At 45.3% G+C, this 20,337-nt stretch overlaps 1 protein-coding gene across 1 annotated transcript in view; it reads left to right on the forward strand.

The window, feature by feature from the left end:
* The window catches only part of LOC122810165 (cadherin-3-like), a 1,031,939-nt gene extending 1,012,025 nt beyond the window's left edge, over positions 1-19,914 (forward strand). Inside the window, exon 15 of the mRNA XM_044081643.1 lies at positions 19,528-19,914. Coding sequence (XP_043937578.1) covers positions 19,528-19,731 — 204 coding nt within the window. The 3' untranslated portion in view covers positions 19,732-19,914. The remainder of the gene's footprint in view (positions 1-19,527) is intronic.
* The last annotated feature ends 423 nt before the right edge of the window (positions 19,915-20,337 follow it).

Genomic DNA, 20,337 nt, shown 5'->3' on the forward strand with positions numbered 1-20,337 from the left:
AGAGGTAACAATTTAAGACCCCCGAGGAGAGCGCTCACCCCTACCTTGGGACCTTAACTTTGTACTAGAGAAGCTCACGTTTCCCCCTTTTGAGCCTGCTGCTTCAGCACAGTTAAAATTCCTCTTGGAAAACCGCCTTACTTCTAGCCATCACTTCAGCAAGAAGAGTGTCTGAGTTACAGGCACTAATGGCTGTGGAACCCTTCATTATTTTCCATGCTGACAGGGTTTCCCTCAGGACTAACCCGTCTTTTTTGCCCATGGTGGTATCTAGTATGGCTCTAAACCAATCCATCCATTTACCATCCTTTTTCCCTAATCCTCAGAATAAAGGGGAAAGGATCCTGCATTCCTTGGACGTGCGCAGACAACTCAGGTTTTACTTTGATAGGATTAAGCCTTTCAGAAAATCTGACCAGCTGCTAGTCAGCTTTGCTACAGGGCAGAGGGCAAGGCCATTTCAATGCAAACCATTTCCAAGTGGATAGCACACTGCATCCATTTCTGCTACAAGCACCATGGAAAACCTATCCCACAGGGGGATCGGAACTCATTCCACTACCTCAACCTCTACAGCATTTCTTAGGGGAGTCCCTACCAGGGATATCCTGGAAGCTGCAACCTGGAGTTCTGTACACCCCCTCACCAAGCATTACCCCTTAATGTCTTTTCTAAATCCAGAGCTGGATTTGCTTACAGCAGCCTTACAAGGCCTGCTAGCCAGCCCTACTATTTTTTTTGACTGCCTCCATCCTTCCTCAGCTTTGGAAATCAACCCATATGTGATGACCAATAGTGAAACACGAAGAACATAGTACAGTTGTGTACACTTACATACATGTATATGTTGGTGTATTCACTGTTGCAGTCCTGGATGTTCTTAGTGTTTCACTGTTGCAGTCATAACTGTAGGGTGATCCTGCCGGCAGGCAGCCTGAGGTCGGCCAGAATCCCAAAGTCTGGGTCCGGCGTCGGCTGTACCAGCAAGCACCCTGACGTCAGAACGCAGGGATACAAAGCTGACAGCCGACGCCATCTTCTCCAGTCTTTCTTGCCGTGCGGTGGAAAGCAAGCTCGCAAGTCGTTGGTTGGCGTTTTCAGACAACGTGTTTTGATTGTCTTCGGTCCGAAGTTTTCTACTTCTCTTCTCAAGCTAAGTACCCCGTTGGGGAAACTTTTTTCTTGCTCCTCCGATGTCAGAAAAAGTTAATTGTATATCGTGTGGGAAACAAATACCTCATAAAGATTTCCACTCTTACTGTCTACCTTGCTTAGGCCTTGACCACGACGTTTCTTGCAGTCGGTTCTGTGCCAGGTTTAATTCTCGCACTATCGAGCGTAGGTACGATTGGGCCTTGAATTATTTCGGTAGACTATTCAATTATAGGATGTCGTCTGATACTTTACCGACCACCGGAATTCAAAAGAAACGCAAAGACAAGGATAGGCCTCCGAGGTCCAAACATGATATTTTGCAGCCGGAGCCAGCTTCGGGTTCGGCAGTCGTCAGTGAGGTGCTTTTGCAGCCCCTGTTGTCTGCCACTTCGGAACTGATGGCCGACACGGACTCCCATGGGGAGCTTTCCAGGCCTAGTATTTCAACTGCTGCAGGACCTTCGGATGTTGCTCCTTCAGATGGGTCTGGAACCGCTGTGCAGGTACCGGCTTCTGAGGGGGTTTTCAGGCCTTCTAATATCACTATTTCTACAAAGGCAAAGTCAAAGACTCCTGTTAAACCAAGGGTTTCTTCACAAGCTTCCTCGGATACAGCTCCCAAGTCCCAGAAGCAATTACTTTGGATGGCTGAAGATTTACTTACAATGATTAGGGGTTCACACCCTCCTCCAGAAAAAAGGCCTAGACAAGGATATTCCTTATGATTCTTCTGATCAGGCTTCTGTATCTTCTGTCTCTTCCTCTGACCAGGATTATTCTTTTCCTCCTTATGAAGATTCTGATGCATAGGATTCTATTCCCTCTGCTTCTCCCCCTGAAGATTTCTCTTTTGGGGAAACCTTGCATGAGATGAGGGAGCATTTTCATTGGGGAAGGTCAGGACTTAGGGAATTTCTCCTTTTCCCTCAACACAGACCTTTGGCTATTCCTCCTGTACTTGATGTGGATGATGCTTTTTCTGAAGCTAACCTAAATCCTGATTCCTTGCCGCCTGCTCCTTCTAAGCCTGATAGATTTTACAGAGTTCCTGACTCCCATCAATTCTTATTTAAGAACCCTTCTGCTGATCCTGAAACTATTTCTCAGGGTTCTAGGGCTGCTAAGGCCGCTTCTAAAAATCCTATCCCTTCTGAAAAGGATTCTCGTGCCTTGGACAGGTGGGGCAAGAAGATTTACACTTCTGCTACCCTTTCTATTAGAGCTTTAAACTGCCAGTTTCACATGTTCAAGTATCAGCAATTTCTTTTATCTGTTTTAAAGCAAAGGCTCTCTACCTTTCCTGCATGTGCAGAGGACAAGGAATTACAGGATGTATTGCATGCAACTGAACAAGTTAGCAAACAGTTTACATTGTGGTTTTGATGCCTTAGAAGCTTCTTGCAGGGCTGCTGCCTCTGGTACTGTTATCAGGAGACATGCTTGGCTTCGTGAGCAGAATTTACCAGAACAGGTTAAGGCTAAGCTGTTAGATGCCCCTGTTCAGCATGATGTTTTATTTGGATCCAAGGCTGAGGAGGTTATTAAAAAGATGGAAGAAAAAGCAAAATCTATGCAGACTGTTAAAGATTTTTTTACAAGTTCAACCTCCTAGATTTTCCAGAAATTGGCCCTCCAAAAATTGGTCTTTTCCCACATCTAACAGGCCTCAAAGGGGAAGATGTAGACGCTCCAGAGGTTGGGGGCAAGCTCTGTCCTCTTACAGGTCCAGACAATGGACTGCTTCTTCACCTAGAAGGGGAGAAGACGGACCTCAATCTCAAAAGAAGCAGACCCAATGACTCTCTCTGTTGGGCTACAGGTCCTCCTTGCCTGGAAGCCCCTCTCGGAGGAAAACTTTCTCTTTTTTACCAAAATTGGACTCGTATTACCCAGGACAAATGGTTTTTAGACGTGATTTTAAGAGGCTACAAATTCCACTTTCATACTCTGCCAAGGTCTTCGGGCTGGCCGGATCTGCCAAAACATCAATGGTCAGAGGCCTTAAATCAAGTGGACGCCTTATTGGCCATGAAAGCCATAGAACCTGTTCCACTTCCAGAAATGGGAAAAGGTTTTTACTCCAGACTTTTTCTGGTCCCAAGGAAACAAAACTCATGGAGACCTATTCTGGACCTCTCAGTGTTAAATACATTTCTGGAAATTCCAAAATTCAGGATGCTTACTCTGCAACAACTTCTTCCCATGCTCTCCCAGGATGCTTGGATGGTGACATTGGACTTGAAGGAAGCCTATTTACACATTCCCATCAGGCAGGAACGCAGAAAATACCTCAGATTCAAGGCAGGTTCGAGACACTTTCAATTCTCTGTACTGCCCTTTGGCTTATCTACTGCGCCCAGAGTCTTTACCAAGTGTCTGGCTCCAGTAGTAGCTTATTGCAGACTCCAAGGAATTCAAATTTACCCCTACCTGGATGACTGCCTTATTCAGGCAGACAGCAAGGATCTTTTACTTCAACATCTGCAGTTTGTTCAGCGTCTTCTTCTACTTCAGGGATTCTCAGTGAACACAAAAAAGTCACATTTGATCCCCTCTCAACAAATGATCTTCTTGGGAGATCTTCTAAACACAAGCTTACAAAGGGCCTTCCTTACTCCAGAAAAACAGGTACAGCTGGCATCAATTTTCATGACCTTGGCTACTTTAACTCAGCTCACTACAGGGAAATTCCTGCAGGCGTTGGGCTACATGGCTTCTTGCATCCTGTTGATTCCAAATGCAAGGCTTCATATGAGAAAACTTCAATGGTATCTAAAGAGTGTATTGTCTCAGCATTACCACAGCCTGGAAACAATGATACCTCTGATTCCCTGCCTCCAAAAAGAGTTCCTCTGGTGGTCCAGGGCTTGTGCTTTAAAAGAAGGGAATCCCTTTCGTCTACCTCATCCTGCTCAGATCATAACCACAGATGCCTCGGATTATGCTTGGGGAGCTCATTACCTAAACAATTGCCAGCAGGGCTATTGGACAAAGAAGCATCTTCTCTGGCACATTAACTTGAAGGAAATGTTGGCAGTCCAAAATGCTCTTCTAGCCTTCCAGAATCTTTTGCAACCAGGACATCTACTGATTCGCACAGACAATACCACAGTCATGTGGTACATCAACAAGCAAGGGGACTCGCTCCTACCCCCTTTGCAGACTAGCCATGAGACTATGGGACACAGCTCTAAATGTAAATCTGCATCTTCAAGCTCAGTTCATTCCAGGAAAACAGAATCTCTTAGCAGACAGCCTAAGCAGAAATCTTTTGGATCCTCACGAATGGATGCTGGACCCCAACATATTCAGCAGGATTACAGCAGTTTGGGGAATCCCTCGGGTAGATCTGTTTGCATCTCATCTCAACCATCAGCTGCCTGCTTTTCAGGGGCCTTTGAGTCCTTCTGCTTTTCCCAAACAAGTTTTGGATGTTCTCTTAGAAGCTAGGCGCCCTAGCACTAGAAAATCCTATGCTTCTAAATGGAAAAGATTTTGTATTTGGATGTGGGATCGAGGTTCTGATCCTCTTTTGCCTGACATTTCTTCCATTTTACTTTACCTCTCTGACCTTTTGCTTAAAGGCCTCTCCTTTTCTTCCATTAAAATCCATGCTTCTGCTATCTCGGCTCATTACAACACTGATCCCCCCCATCTTCTCTCACCAGCTGGTGAGACAATTCTTGAGAGGGGCTAAGAATTTAAGACCTCCCAGAACTCCTCCTGTTCCTGCTTGGGATCTTAATTATGTTTTGGAGAAGCTTACTTTACCTCCCTTTGAGCCTGCTGCTGCTTCGGATATCAAGTTCTTATCCTGGAAGACAGCTATTTTATTAGCTTTGACTTCTGCCAGAAGGGTGTCAGAGTTGCAAGCTCTCATGGCTGTGGAACCATACCTTATTTTCCACCAAGACAGTTGCCTTAAGGACCAATCCTACATTTATGCCTAAGGTGATTTCTAAAGTGGCTTTAAATCAGACTATTCACCTTCCTACTTTCTTTCCAAATCCTCAAAATAAAGGGGAAAGGATTTTGCATTCATTGGACGTGCACAGACAACTAAGGTTTTACCTGGATAGAACTAAAGATTACAGAAAATCTGATCAGTTGCTTATCTCTTATGCCTCCAGTTCTCTAGGCAAAGCTATCTCTAAACAGACTATTTCCAAATGGATTGCTCATGGAATAAGGTTTTGTTACTCTCACTTTGGGAAACAAATTCCAGGTACTGTTAGAAGTCATTCTACTAGAGCAGCTGCCACTTCAGCAGCTTTTCTCAGAGGAGTTCCTACCAAGGACATTTTGGAAGCTGCCACTTGGAGTTCAGTGCATACCTTCTCCAAGCACTACAATCTCCCTTTGTATTCTAAGTCTAGGGCAGGTTTTGCCTCTGCTGTCTTGCAGGGTCTTCTGGCTGCCCCTTCTGCATAACCTCCTCCCTCATCACAGCTTTGGGATTCCACCCTACAGTTATGACTGCAACAGTGAAACACGAAGAACATAGTACAGTTGTGTACACCTACCATAAATGTAGATGTTCGAGTGTCTTCACTGCTGCAGTCGGTGTTTCCCTCCCACCAGTCCCCTCTTATCTTCCTCTTCCTTTGTGGTGTATTTGTTTCTTTTTTTGGACACCTTTTGGTTATTTTGGGGGACTTCTGACATCTGGGGCAAGAAAGGCTGGAGAAGATGGCATCGGCTGTCAGCTTTGTATCCCTGCGTTCTGATGTCAGGGTGCTTGCTGGTACAGCCGACGCTGGACCCAGACTTTGGGATTCTGGCCGACCTCGGGCTGCCTGCCGACAGGATCACCCTACAGTTATGACTGCAACAGTGAAGACACTCTAACATCTACATTTATGGTAGGTGTACACAACTGTACTTTACCCTCCCTTCAGCCCCCTGACTCTTCTATGCTTTCTACCTATCCTCATTTTGGCCATATCTTATGGCTATGGTATTTACATTTTACTGGACATGTTCCACACCATGTAATTGCTTCCAATCTGGGGGGCTCCTGACAGCTGGGGCAAGAAAGACTGCTGTAATGGCATTGGCTGCATGTTTTTTTACCCCTGACTTCATGGATGAGGCAACAGTATCTGATGCAGAAATCCCAAGACTCTGGTATTTGGGCCAGCTGAGGGCTACCACAGCAGGGATAACCCGCACAGGCGATGACTGCAACAGTGAATACAGTCTAACATCTACATTTATGGTAAGTGTACACAACTGTACTTTAATACAGATGTATTCAGAAGGCATGTTTGACTACATTTTAGAACCTTTCCTTCAGGCTAAAAGGAACCCTAGCTGTAGTGTTAATTCCACTCAGTACAAGCCCTCTTCTTGGATAACCCAGGAGGCTGTGATCTTGAGTAATGTCCAGACTTATTTTCTTGTTTTGTGGCTTTCCTTGACAAAATATTTCTACTCTGCTAACAAAAAAAATGGTGGTCTAGCTGTTTTTCAGTCAGAACAGATAAAGTTTCTGACTAGATTCAAAGAGCGATATTTTCAAAAAAAAGGCCCCTGTTTAAGTAAGGCCCAATGTTCTTTGTGTTTCACTCTTGCAGTCATCACATTTGGGTTATCCTGCCCACAGTCGGCCTGAATACCAGAGGCTTAGTATTTGTGTCCGTTGCTGTCGCTCCAGGACTGACATCAGGTCATCAGTGGAATAAAGTCAGGCAGCTAGCTGACCCCATTTCATCAGTCTTTCTTGCCAAGGAGCCCGAAGCGGTTCGCACGAGTGCCAGTTTGCTGCTACCTGAGTTTGTTTCCGAATTGAAGTTGAAGTCCTCTAAAGCTAAGTACCCTATTGGGGATCCCTTTTTCTTGCTCTAACAGATGTCAGAAAAAAGTTAATCGTCTCACCTGTGGAAAGCAAATACCACACCGAGGCTTCCATTCTTACTGCGTCACCTGTTTAGGCCCAGACCATGACGTCCCAAGCTGTCGCTTGCGCTTTGTTCAATGCCAGAACTATACGTCATTGAGCCCTTATTGTAGCTAGAGATTTTTGGTCTCAATCCTCTAATTCCGATATGGCTTCAGTAAGCCATCCGTCTACCGATCTTCTGAAAAAAACATAAGTATAAAGACAGACTGCACAGGTCCAAAAGTGCCAACACTGCATCCGCTAAGCTAGTAGTCCTCCTGTCCTCAGTAAGGCACTTTTGCAGCCCCTGATGCCTGCTTCTCTGGATTCGCAGGCCGCTACCAAGACCCTTTTAGTCTGGTATGCCACAAGACTCTTCGACTAAGGATCCTGCAGATGTCTGTACCTTGGGTGAATCCAGTGCTGCTGAGCAGGCACCAGCTTCCAAGGAAGTACTTCGCACTAGCGATACTTGACACAGACCGACTTTTCGTGTCTTCAGTTCTTTCTAAAACTACCGAGTTTAACGCCCAGAGTACAAACCACACAAAAAACTGACCCAAGCTCAGGCATCTGCTTCCTTGCCTCAGTCTCAAATGCTTAAAATGGTGGAAGACCTTATGCTTATTAGGGGAAGTCAGGCTACCCCTTCCAAAAGAAAGACTTGTCCCCAGTAGTTTTATCTGTGCATCTGAATATGAAGACATGCAACCCCTCTCTGCTTATGACAATTGATGCAGAGGACTCCATTCCTTCTTCCTCTCCACCCACAGATTTTTTATTTGGGGAAAACCTTCATACTTTAAGGGAGCATTTCCAATGGGAATGTCAAGACTATCCTCAGTCAAGAGACTCAGGGAATTCTTGGATTTACCACAGCACAGACCTTTGGCCATTCCCCCTTTCCTGGATGTTGTGGATGTTTTTATGAAGTTCAGTTTGACTCCCGACACCCTTCCTCCTGCTCCCAGGAAACCTGACTGAGTCCCTGACTCGTATTTCTTTTCAAAAATCCTACTACTGACCCAGAGGTCATCTCTCAAGGCCCTAAAGGAATTAAAGCAACTTCAGCTAAGAATCCCACCCCCTCAGATAGGGATTCCCGAGCTTTAGTTAGATGGGGTGAAAAAGTGTACACCTCTGCTACTCTTGCTATTAGAGCATTAAATTCAGTTCCACATACTGAAAATCAGCAGCAGCATACCATGGAACTCCTGCTTGTGCAGAAAATAAAGAATTACAAGAGCTAATGCATTCTGCAAGTCAGGTAACTAAGCACACCTTGCAATGTGACTTTGACGCCCTAGAAGCATATTGCAGAGCAGCAGTTACTGGTTCTGTCCTTAGAAGGCATGCTTGGCTTAAAGAACAGACCTTGCCAGACCATGTCAAATCCAAGTTATTGGATGCACCATTGAACAGACCACTTATTTGGCACCAAGGCAGAAGAGGTCTTAAAGATGGAAGAAAGCTAAATCTGTGCAGACAGTAAGACTTCTTGCAGGTCCAGCCTCCTAGGTTCAGTAGGCATTGCCCCTCTAAGCACTGGTCCTTTCCTGCCCCCTCCAGGCCAGCTCAGCCCAGACTCAGGGGAAGCAGAGCCCCTAGACAGCAGCCCCAGGTAATGCAGAGATCAAAGCAGTGGAGTTCCTCCTCTTCAAAAAAGAGGGTGTAAAGCCACCCCCTTATGTAAGAACTCACAAGGACTTTACACCTTCACCCCTTACCTCTGCCCACCTGCTTGTGCCCCTAGGAGGAAAGCTGTCCTTCCACGCAAGCAACTGGTCCACTATTACCAACGACCGATGGGTCCTCAACATAGTGTCCCAGGAATACAAATTTTATTTCCACACTCTGCCAACCCCAAAAGGGTTCCCAGATCTACCTCCAAACCAGTGGGCAGGGGCTTAAAAGCAAGTCCTTTCCCTGCTCTCCATGAGAGCAATACAGCATGTTTCTGCAGAACAGATAGGCCAAGGTTTCTACTCCAGACTCTTCCTGGCACCCAGAAAAGAGGGCAAATGGTGCCCCTTCCTCAATTTATCCATTATAAACACCTTTCTGGTGATACCAAAATTCAAAATGCTCACCCTCCAGCAGCTACTACCAATGCTTTCCAAGGATGCTTGGTTAGCCACCCTAGACCTAAAAGAGGCCCACCTACACATCCCAATCGGGGAATACATATGTTTCAGGGCAGGATCTATGCACTTTCAGATGTCCTTCAAGGATGCATCTGCAGTCATAACATATGGGTTGTCCTGCCTCAGGCAGCCCTTTTCCAAAGTCTGGGTCTGGCCTCGGCTGATGTCGCAGCTTCTGGGGTATAAAAGCATCAGCTAATGCCACTTTCCTCAGTCTTTCTTGCAGAAGCTGTTCACAAGTGCTGGTCGGTCAGATCCAGAGATTTCAGCTACCGAATACTTTGAAAAGCTGGACTCTTTCTTGCCTCAGCCGATGTCAGACAAAGTAAATAATTGTTTAACTTGTGGGAAACAAATACCTCATAAGGATTTCCATTCTTACTGCCTTCCCTGCTTAGGCCCAGACCACGACATATCAGCTTGTTTAGCCTGTGCCTCCTTCAACCGACGGACTCTTTTGGATCCGCTTTTGCATATAAAATGCCGTCGGAGACTCTGACTATGCATTTGGCCAAAAAACGCAGGGAAAAGGACCGACACTTGCAGCCCGCAGTTTCGGCTGAAACCACGGCTAGGCCTACTGCGAGTGTCTCTGTTTCGGCTGAAATCGAGCCTTTGGTTCTTCCTACGACAGACACCTTACCTCCGACAACCGAGGCCAGAGAGGCCCCGGCTGAGTCAGCTTCAGAAATCCCTACCGAAGCTAGCGCTCAAGATTTGTCTGACACCATTCCATTGGACATATCTACACCTGCACGCGGGCAGCCCAGCTTCTATGTCTATTAAGGCCTTCTCCAGGGCTAAGGCTGCCAAACTTTCAAAAGCTTTGCCTGCCAAATCTACTTCTCAGGGGCCTTCCTCAAGTTCTCAGATTCTCAGTCTTGCTGAGGACCTGATATCCTTGACTAGGGGTTCCCAACCTCACCCAGACAGGGCCTCCCAACCACCACCAGACAAAAGGCCTAGGACTGAACCCTCTGAACCTGTCTCCTCTGATTACTCCACGGATGGATCTGATTTGCCAGACCATCAAGAAGGGGCCTATTCATCTTACGAGGATTCAGATGCTGAAGATTCTATCCCTTCTGCCTCCCCGCCTGAAGAATTTTCCTTTGGGGAGACCTTGCACTCTGAGGGAACACTTTCAATGGCAGGGTCAGGATTTTTCTGATTCTAGAAAAAGGCTAAGGACTTTTTTACATTTGCCCCAGCATAGGCCCTTAGCCATACCACCAGTGCTAACTGTAATTGATGATGTGTATAATGATGTTAGTTCTGCACCTGATTCTCTTCCCCCGGCCCCTGCCAAACCTGACCGATATTACAGGGTCCCGGATTCTCACTTCCACCTGTATAAAGCCCATGCTGCAGATCCAGAAACTATCTCACAGGGCCCAAAAGGTGTTGCAGCTGCCACTGCCAAAAATCCCCTACCCTCTGACAGTCTAGAGCATTAGAGAGATGGGGTAAAAAGGTTTATACATCTGCTACTTTCTGCCAGGGCTTTAAACTGTCAATTCCACATGATACAGTACGAAGAATATTTGTTAGATCAGCTGAATAAGAAACTTTCTTCTCCTGAACCTTTAGACCGTAAATCCCTTCAGGATTTGGTACACAACTCTCAGCAGGTCAGTAATCATTTCTTAAAATGTGGCTATGATGCACTGGAGGCTTCATTTAGATCAGCTATGACATGCCTGGCTAAAAGAGCAATCCCTGCCAGACCATGTCAAGGCTAAGATCCTAGATGCTCCAATGGAGAAACAAAGTTTATTTGGCTCCCCTGCACAGGAGATTCTAAAGAAGGTGGAAGAAAAAGCTAAATCTGTGCAAACAGTAAAGGAATTTCTACAGGTCCAACCTCCGAGGTTCAGCAGAAACTGGCCTTCAAGAATTGGTCCTTTCCAGACACCTCCAGAGCACAGAGGCAGGAATAGACTCCTCGAGGCAGAGGTCAATCAAAGGTGCCTATAGGGGTCGCGTGGTGGCAGCCTGCCAACCAGAGGAGTACTGCCACAGCTGCAACTACAACCACTAGCACAGGACAGACGCAATGACTTGACTGATTCAAAACTGGCATTGTATTACAAAGGCCACATGGACATTAAAGGATACAGGTTTCACTTCCACACTTTACCAAAAGGAGCGGAATGACAAACCTACCACCAAATCCAGACAAATCAAAAGTTTACTTCAGATGAAAGCGATAGAAAGGGTACCATCTATGGAACAAGGCCAAGGATTTTACTCCAGACTATTCCTTGTACCAAGAAAAGAAAACCAATGGAAGCCTATTCTCGACTTGTCTGCACTGAACACATCTCATTGTACCAAAATTCAAAATGCTGACCCTACAGCAACTTCTTCCCATGTTGGGCAAGGAGTCTTGGCTGGTGACTCTAGATCTCAAGGAGGCATACCTGCACGTCCCTATCCGACCAGATTGCAGAAGACACCTCAGATTTCTTGCAGGATCAGAGCATTATCAATTCTCAGCATTGGTATTCACAAAATGCCTGGCATCAGTAATTCAAATCTACCCATACCTGGACTGCCTAATACAAGCGGACAACAAGACAAAATTGATAAAGGATTTGGCTTATGTCATACACCTGCTACAGGCCTTGGGATACACAGTCAACATCCAAAAGTCAAGACTAGTGCCATCCCAAAGGATAACCTTTTTGGGTGCAGATCTGGACACAACAACTCAGATGGCTTTTCTCACAGAAGAAAAACAAAAACAACTTCCAGATTATTTCATGACTTTGACAAGACAATCTCAGCTTACTGCAAGGAAAGTCCTGCAGGCCCTGGGTTTCATGGCATCCTGCATAATCTTGCTCCCACATGCCAGGCTGCATATGAGAAAATTACAATGGTACCTAAGGAATGTATGGTCTCAACACAGACACATTCTAGAAACCATGATACCAATCATTCCATGCCTTCAAAAGGAATTCCTGTGGTGGGCTCAGGCCTGCCAGTCCAACAGAGTATTGCCTTTCACGAAACCAAAACCAAGGCAGACCATCACCACGGACGCCTCAGACCTAGGATGGGGAGCACACATGGAGGACAAATGTATCCAAGGCCTATGGTCTCAAGGACAGCTAAACTTGCACATAAACCAAAAGGAGATGCTGGCAGTGAAGCATGCAATCGAGGCATTCAAACCATTCCTCCAGCAAGGACATCTGCTGATAAGGACGGACAACACCACGGTCATGTGGTACATAAACAAACAGGGAGGCACGCATTCCTACCTGCTATGCCGGATGGTAATGGATCTGTGGAACATAGGCCTGAATCTCAATATCCAGCTGCAGGCCATATTTGTACCAGGAAAAGAGAATTCACTAGCAGACAGCTTAAGCAGAACTACCACGGATGCTCACGAATGGATGCTGCATCCAGACATCTTCAAACTCATAACAAAGAAATGGGGATTGCCAGAGATGGACCTGTTCGCCTCCCCTCTCAACCACCAACTGAAGAAATTCTGCTCAAGGACATACCACCCACAAGCATGGTGGGTGGACTCTCTTTCAGCTGGAATGCCCTAATAATGTATGCATTCCCACCTCTCCCATTTATGTACAAGGTTCTTCTGAAGATCAGGGAGGAACAGCCAAAGGTGATACTAATAGCTCCGGACTGGCCAAGACAACACTGGTATCTGCTACTAAAAAACATCTCTCAGGCGAACTCATGGCCTCTACCCCTATGGCCTCTTCTTCTAACGCAGAACAATTTCAAGACCCTGCATCCAAGCCTGAAAACTCTGCAACTAACTGCCTGGAAAATTGCTTAAAACCAAACCAAGCTGTCTTATCTCAGAGGGTCAAGGACATTATCCTGAGTCTGACCCTCCACAAGGAAAGCATACTCAGCTAAATGGAAGAGATTCCTCATTTGGAGCACATCAAAGGGCACAGATGTTACAGTGGCAAACCTAGCACACATCCTAGAATACTTAGCAGAATTGTTCCACAATGGCCTGTCTTACTCTTCCTTTAAGATTCATGCTTCAGCAATTTCAGCAGAATACAATATGGATCCTCCTCTCTTCTCTCACCCTCTACTCAGACAATTTCTGAGAGGGATCAAAAATGTTAAACCTCCAAGGAGACCCCCTCTACCTGCATGGGATCTCAATTTTGTGCTGGAAAAATTGACACTACCTCCTTTTGAACCAGCAGCATCAGCAGACTTACAGTTTTTATCTTGGAAAACTGCTTTCCTTCTGGCAGTCACTTCAGAAAGAAGAGTATCCGAGCTACAGGCATTAATGGCAGTGCAGCCTTTCCTTATTTTTCACCAGGATAGTGTGTCTCTGAGAACCAATCCAACTTTCATGCCAAGGTGGTATCCAGGGTATCCTTGAACCAAGCTATTCATTTGCCTACGTTCTTCCCTAACCCACAGAACAAAGGAGAGAAACTCTTGCACACTTTGGATATACACAGACAACTACGCTACTATCTGGACAGAACTAAAACTAGCAGAAAAACTGACCAACTTTTTGTAGCCTATGCAACTGGGGTGCAAGGAAAAGCAATTTCCAAGCATCCAATTTCAAAATGGATAGGAAATTGCATTTGCTTTTGCTACTCTTTTCATGGAAAGACAGCTCCTGAACATATCAGGCCTCATTCCACAAGGGCCACAGCCACCACTACAGCTTTCCTTCGAGGGGTGGCTACCAAAGACATTTTCGAAGTTGCTACTTGGAGCTCCGTGCATACATTTGCCAAGCATTTTAATCTACCTTTATACTCCAGATCCCAAGCAGGCTTTGCAACTGCTGTTTTACAAGGGATCTTAACTACACCATCATTATCTTAGTGCCTCCTCCCCCAGTTTGGCTATGGTATTCTACCCATATGTTATGACTGCAGATGCATCCTTGAAGGACTTAGTACAGTTTTGTACCTACCATAAATGTAGATGTCAGATAGGTATGCATCTGCAGTCAACCCTCCTTCCCCTCTGTGGTATTCCTAGGGTGCTTACCCCTCTTTCAGCTAGCTGGGGGGATCTGTTATGGTGTATTTGTTTGTTTGTATATATGTATATATATATATTTTTTGCTACTGTTTGGAACATTCAACATTTATCCAAATTTAGCCTTCCTAGAGGGCACCTGGCATCTGGGGCAAGAAACACTGAGGAAAATGGCGTCGGCTGATGCCTTTATACCCCAGAAGCTGTGACGTCGGGGAAAGTGTGACATCAGCCGAGGCCAGACCCAGACTTTGGAATCTGGGCCTGAGGCAGGACAACCTATATGTTATGACTGCAGATGCATACCTATCGGACATCTACATTTATGGTAGGTACAAAACTGTACTTTCTCTGTGCTTCCCTTTGGCTGCTCCCAGAGTTTTCACAAAATGCCTGGTTCCCACTATTGTTTTTTGCAGACAAATATTCAAATTTACCCCTGATTGCCTGATTCAGGCAGACAGGAAAAGCTGTTACAGCACCTGACTTTTGTACAGGACCTACTGACCTCCCTGGGGGTATACTGTCAAAGAAAAGAAATCAAAACTGGTCCCCACATGCAAAATTGTTTTCCTGGGAACAAGCCTGGACACAGCATCCCAGATGGCATTCCTTACTCCAGAAAAAACAAGCCTACATGACATGCTACTTCTCTCAACTAGCCACCAGAACCCAGTTATCCGCAAGGAAAATCCTGCAAGCTCTTGGGTTCACTGCCTCCTGCATTCTACTAATTCCATATGCCAGACTGCATATGAGGAAACTTCAGTGGTACTTGAAAATCCTTTGGTGTCAACACTTTCAAGACCTGGAAACACTCATACCAATGATGCCTTGTCCAAGGAAATATTCTTTGGTGGTTAGCAGCTTGCAACCACAACAAGGGACTTCCCTTCTCATTACCCCACATCACCCAGACCCTCACCACAGATGCATCAGACTATGCCTGGGGTGCACACCTGGATGGCAGGTGCATTCAGGGCCATTGGAGCCCAAATCAAATACATCTGCACATCAACCAAAGAGATGTTAGCTGTTCAGCACACCCCGACAGCCTTCAGACCCCTACTCTCCTCGGGGCCTCCACTGATCAAAACAGATGACACCACAGTGATGTGGTATATCATCAAGCAGGGAGGGACTCACTCTTATCCTCTGCAGGCTCGCCATGACCCTTTGGCACACTGCCTCAGCCATGCAATTACACCTACTAGCACAATTCCTGCCAGGCTGTCTAAACTCTGGCAGACAACTTAAGCAGAAACCTGCTAGACCCACACAAGTGGCAGCTAGACCACAGAACCTTCAACCTTGTAACCCATAAATAGGGCGACCCCGAAGGTCTACCTTGTTTGCCTCCCACTCCAATCAGCTCAGAAAATTCTGCACCAGGGAACCTCGCAGCAAGGCCTGGAAAGTGGATGCTCTATCCTTCCAGTAGGTAAACCTCTGTCTATTCATTTCCCCCCTCTACCACTCATATCAAGGGTACTGCTCGAAGTAAGGGAGGAAAAAGAGGGCAGTCCTGATTACCCCAGACTGGCCATGCCAACACTGGTACCCACTGCTGCGCAGCCGGTCACCCCTGCCACCATGGCATCTACATCTGATCCCAGCACTCCTGACCCAGGGGAATGGACAATTCATGCATCCCCAATTGCAGACCCTCAACCTGGCAGCCTGGCTTATTCCCTGTCCACTCTTCAAGCTGCCAGCCTAAGCAAACAGTCCAAGATGTTATATGCAAGGTCAGATGCCCCAGCACTAGGAAATACTATGCTGACAAGTGGAAAAGGTTTTGCACCTGGATCAAGGGAGCCAGAACAGCACAGCCCTCCCTTCCTGTCATCCTAGATTACCTGGCAGACCTACTACACAGGGGTCTATCCACTTCTCCTATTAAAATTCATGCCTCTGCCATCTCTGCTCATTGCAGCACAGAGCCTCCTCTCTTTTCACACCCCCTCGGACATTTCCTAAGAGAGGCTAACTTAAGGCCATCCAGAAGAGCTCCTACCCCAGCTTGGCTTTCTGTTGGAAAAGCTCAGCCTACCCCCCCTTTGAATCTGCAACTTAAGCAGAGTTAAAAATTGTCTTGGAAAACCGCCTTTCTTGCCATCACTTCAGCTAGAAGTGCATCAGAGCTACAAGCACTAATGGCTGTAGAGCGCCTAATCATTTTCCATGCTGACAGTCTCACTCTGGACTTAACCCATCCTTCATGCCTACAGTGGTGTCCAGTATGGCTCTCAGCCAATCCATACATTTGCCCACCTTTTTCCCCTAACCCACAAAACAAGGGGGAAAAGGATTCTGCACTCTCTAGATATGCACAGACAGCTCAGATTATCTGGACAGACTAAATCCTTCAGAAAAACTGATCAGTTGCTAGTCAGATTCGCAGCAAGAGCAGAAGGCAAGGCCATATCCAAACACAATCTCCAAATGGATAGCACATTGCATCCATTTCTGCTACAGACAGCACGGGAAACCACCCCCAAAGGGGATCAGGAGACATTCCACCAGAGCAACCTCCACCTCTGCAGCCTTTCTCAGAGGGGTCCCCACCAGGGACATCCTGGAGGCTGCAACATGGACATCTGTTCACACACTAACCAGACATTGCCACCTGCCTGCCTTCTCCAAATCCAGGACAGGCTTTGCCATTGCAGTCTTGCAGGGCATCCTAGCCAGCCCACAGTCTTCCTGATTGTCTCCACATTTTTCTTCAGCTTTGGGAATCGACCCAAATGTGATGACTGCAACAGTGAAACACAAAGAACATAGTACAACTGTGTACACTTATCATAAGTGTAGATGCTAGTGTATTCACTGTTGCAGTCCTGGTTTCCCTCCTTCCGTCCCCCTTGTCCATCTCTTCCTCTCTCCTTACAGGGATTTTTTTGGTGTTTACTTTCTACTGTGGGTGTTCTTCCACCATAACCTAGCTCCCTATTTGGGGGGCTCCTGACAGGCGAAGAAAAACTGATGTAATGGCATTGTGTGCCTGATTCTATACCACTGACTTCCTGACATCAGTCCTGGAGTGACAGCAACTGATGCAGAAATACTAAGCCTTTGGTATTCGGGCAGACTGAGGGCTACCCCTGGCAGGATAACCCAAATGTGATGACTGCAACAGTGAATACACTCTTAACATCTACATTTATGGTAAGTGTACACAACTGTACTGTCTTCAGCATGGTCACCTGTTACCAGTACTTTGTACCGTTTCCCATCAGTAACCTACAGTCACAGCTCAGATTTTAACAGAGATGGAATAAGTGTTAAAAAGATTCACATCTCTCTAATGGTGTGTATAATTGGTACCATGCAAATTGTTCAAAACTTTATTTTGAAATTTATTTTAATTTTGTATTTTAGTAATTCTATTTCTGGCTTTGTGTTTTTCCAGTATAGCATCATGTACAGTTTTGCATCTCTGCATTTCTTTAGGGAAAGTTTCCCTCCTTTGAGTTCAGTCTTGATTAAATAAAAAAACAAGGTGCACATTCATAAACTCTACCTATTTTTTCTAAGAACTGTATCTCAATGGGCAGGATCACGAAGCTGCACACTTACTTTTTCTTTTCAAATTCAGCAAGGTTTCCCTGAAAGCCTTTCCTTATTTATGCCAAAGATAGGATTATCCAGACTGTTTGTCTCCCGTTGTTTATTTAAGATGCACTTTCTCCATGTACAGAGCATCTTCAAATGTGTTGGTACAGCAAACGGGTATAAGGATGTTAAACATTTTGGCCATTTTTGTCTTATGGGAATGAAAAGGCAAGTCGTTTACCAGACCTTCACGTTCAGAATGGCTAGGTAACTACTTTTGATGACTGATGTAACAGAACCCTAAGTAGCATTTGTTTCAGGCAGTAGCCACTGTATGCAGTGTTTTTAGGGGCATCTCTTTTTTAGTATGGACAGGAAAGCTGTCACTTGTACCTGTAAACTGTTAACCTTCAAATGGTAGATGAACACAAATGTTGGCACCCTGAATGTAAGCCACTGACGAAAACGAACATCAGTTTCCTAGTATGCATTCCCTGAGGTTGCATCTTGGCGCATCAAATTTTTAACCCTCCCCCATGTGGGAGGCTGTCTCCCCCAACCACTGCTAATAAACTGATTGCATAATCCTTGGAGCAAGGGACTATTCCCCTAACTGGGGTTTGTCTTGCCCACCTGTCTACTATATAGTCAACAAAATTCAGTTGTTTAAGCAGATGTTCAAACTAGTTGAACCCCTGTACATGACATCACAGGGCATTTAGAAGGGCATTTAGACTGGTTTCATTCTAGGGGCGCAAGAGGAAGTTTTATTTCCTCTGAGCTGCAGGTCTTCTGTAGTGTTGTCATACCTTGATGTGGGTTTAGTTTACCTCATTTACTGTGTCCTGAGGTAAGGAATTTCTGTATAGTGATAAGCATATTCTCTAAAATATAAGCCTATGAAGCATCTTCCATGGCACTGGAGGCTTAGAATATGGATCCATGTGTCTCCTACCGTGTTTTTCTCTCCCATTATATAATGACTGGCATGTATGTGTTGACGTTGGAATGGGATTTGTTTTTATTTTATTGTACAACTTTCTCCTCCTTGGTTCATTATGTCTTGTTTGATTACCAGTTTTGCTGTAGTTTATTTTCTGAGGTGCTACTGCTGCATGTAGATGTAATGCATGCTTTGTACTTGAGTGTATCCATTGGGATCATTTCATTCCCAGCATGAAGTGAGGGGGAGGGATGGAGTGCTTCGTCACTTGACCAACTTTGAGATGGGCTATTGAAAGGCAAAACTGAATGTAGAATTTCTTTGTCAGGCATTTGTGGTTGTAGATCAGCTGTCTGCAGATTACATCTCTGAACCCAACAGTGCAGCAGTATGACATTATTTCTTTAACGTTGCTTATTGATTTTCCAATTGCTTTGCAGTTGTAGTTGCTGCCATTACTTACGTAAATAAATGTCTTTCTAGAAGTGAAGAAACTGGGTGTTGTGCTTTTGGGTGATGTACAAGTTAATTGATGCATTAGTAGCAGTGGATCAGTGACTCCAAGCTGTTTTACTTAAACTTGGTACTGAATGATTGCTGTTTAGCAGTATCAGCTGTTTAGTATTACTCCTAGTCTTGTTGCAGGTATATCTCATAACATTTCAATATTTGGGGGTTGTCTGTTCTGACCCTAAAAACAGGGCAGAGTTTGTTCTTCAGCTGATTTTATTTTGCAGGAAAGCACCATTTAAAACTGTAAATCATGTAGTTTTGATGCTGTCTCTTCTGCACTTTAAGGCCAAGAAAAGATTAAAACATTTTTTTGCCTTGACCAGAACCTGAACGCCGCTGACAATGATCCCACTGCTCCGCCTTACGACTCTCTCCTGGTGTTCGACTATGAAGGTGGTGACTCTGAAGCCGGTTCACTCAGCTCCTTAAACTCCTCCAGTTCCGGGGACCAGGATTATGACTGTTTGAATGAGTGGGGACCAAGATTCAGAAAACTAGCAGACATGTATGGAGGTAGTGAGGACTGAAGCATGTTTCTGTGGGACTTGCGGAGATGGACTCCATTGTATTGTGTTTTTTTATGTTTTAAAGTCTGAATTTTGTCAGTTTGTATTTTAAAGGTCCAACTGGGCACTGCCTCTCCCCCTGCCTATTTTAATGAATTTTTATTGTTTCAGCATGTCTGAAAATAAAGGTATTTTCATTATAAATGTGCATATCACTCTGTGTTTAAATTGCAGTAAGTACATGTCTACTGTTTGTATTGGCCATGTCTTTGTGTGAAACACTAAAGATCTGAAGAAAAACTTATTGCCTTGAGGAAGAAGGCACATGTACTTCATTTCTACATTTGCATACAGTAGAAGAATGTAAACGTTAATAGGGGTCCATCTGTTTTGGTGCTAACTAATGTTAAGCCAAACCATTCCCCGCCCCCAGCTCAAGCCACAATGCAGTTTGAGGTTCACTCTCCCTGGCTGTCCAGCTTTTGCATGGCCAGGAGCTTAACCAATGGCAGTTCTGGTCAGAAGCACAGTTGATTTATTTCATTAGTTGAGCCAGTTGGTCAAGCATTTAATTTGTATGGATGTGCAGCAAAGTGGTGCTGTACTCCCATTTGATATCCACATTGG

This window comes from Protopterus annectens, chromosome 8.part1 (genome assembly GCF_019279795.1).
Source record: "Protopterus annectens isolate FY-2018-M chromosome 8.part1, PAN1.0, whole genome shotgun sequence".
Classification (NCBI taxonomy): domain Eukaryota; kingdom Metazoa; phylum Chordata; order Ceratodontiformes; family Protopteridae; genus Protopterus; species Protopterus annectens.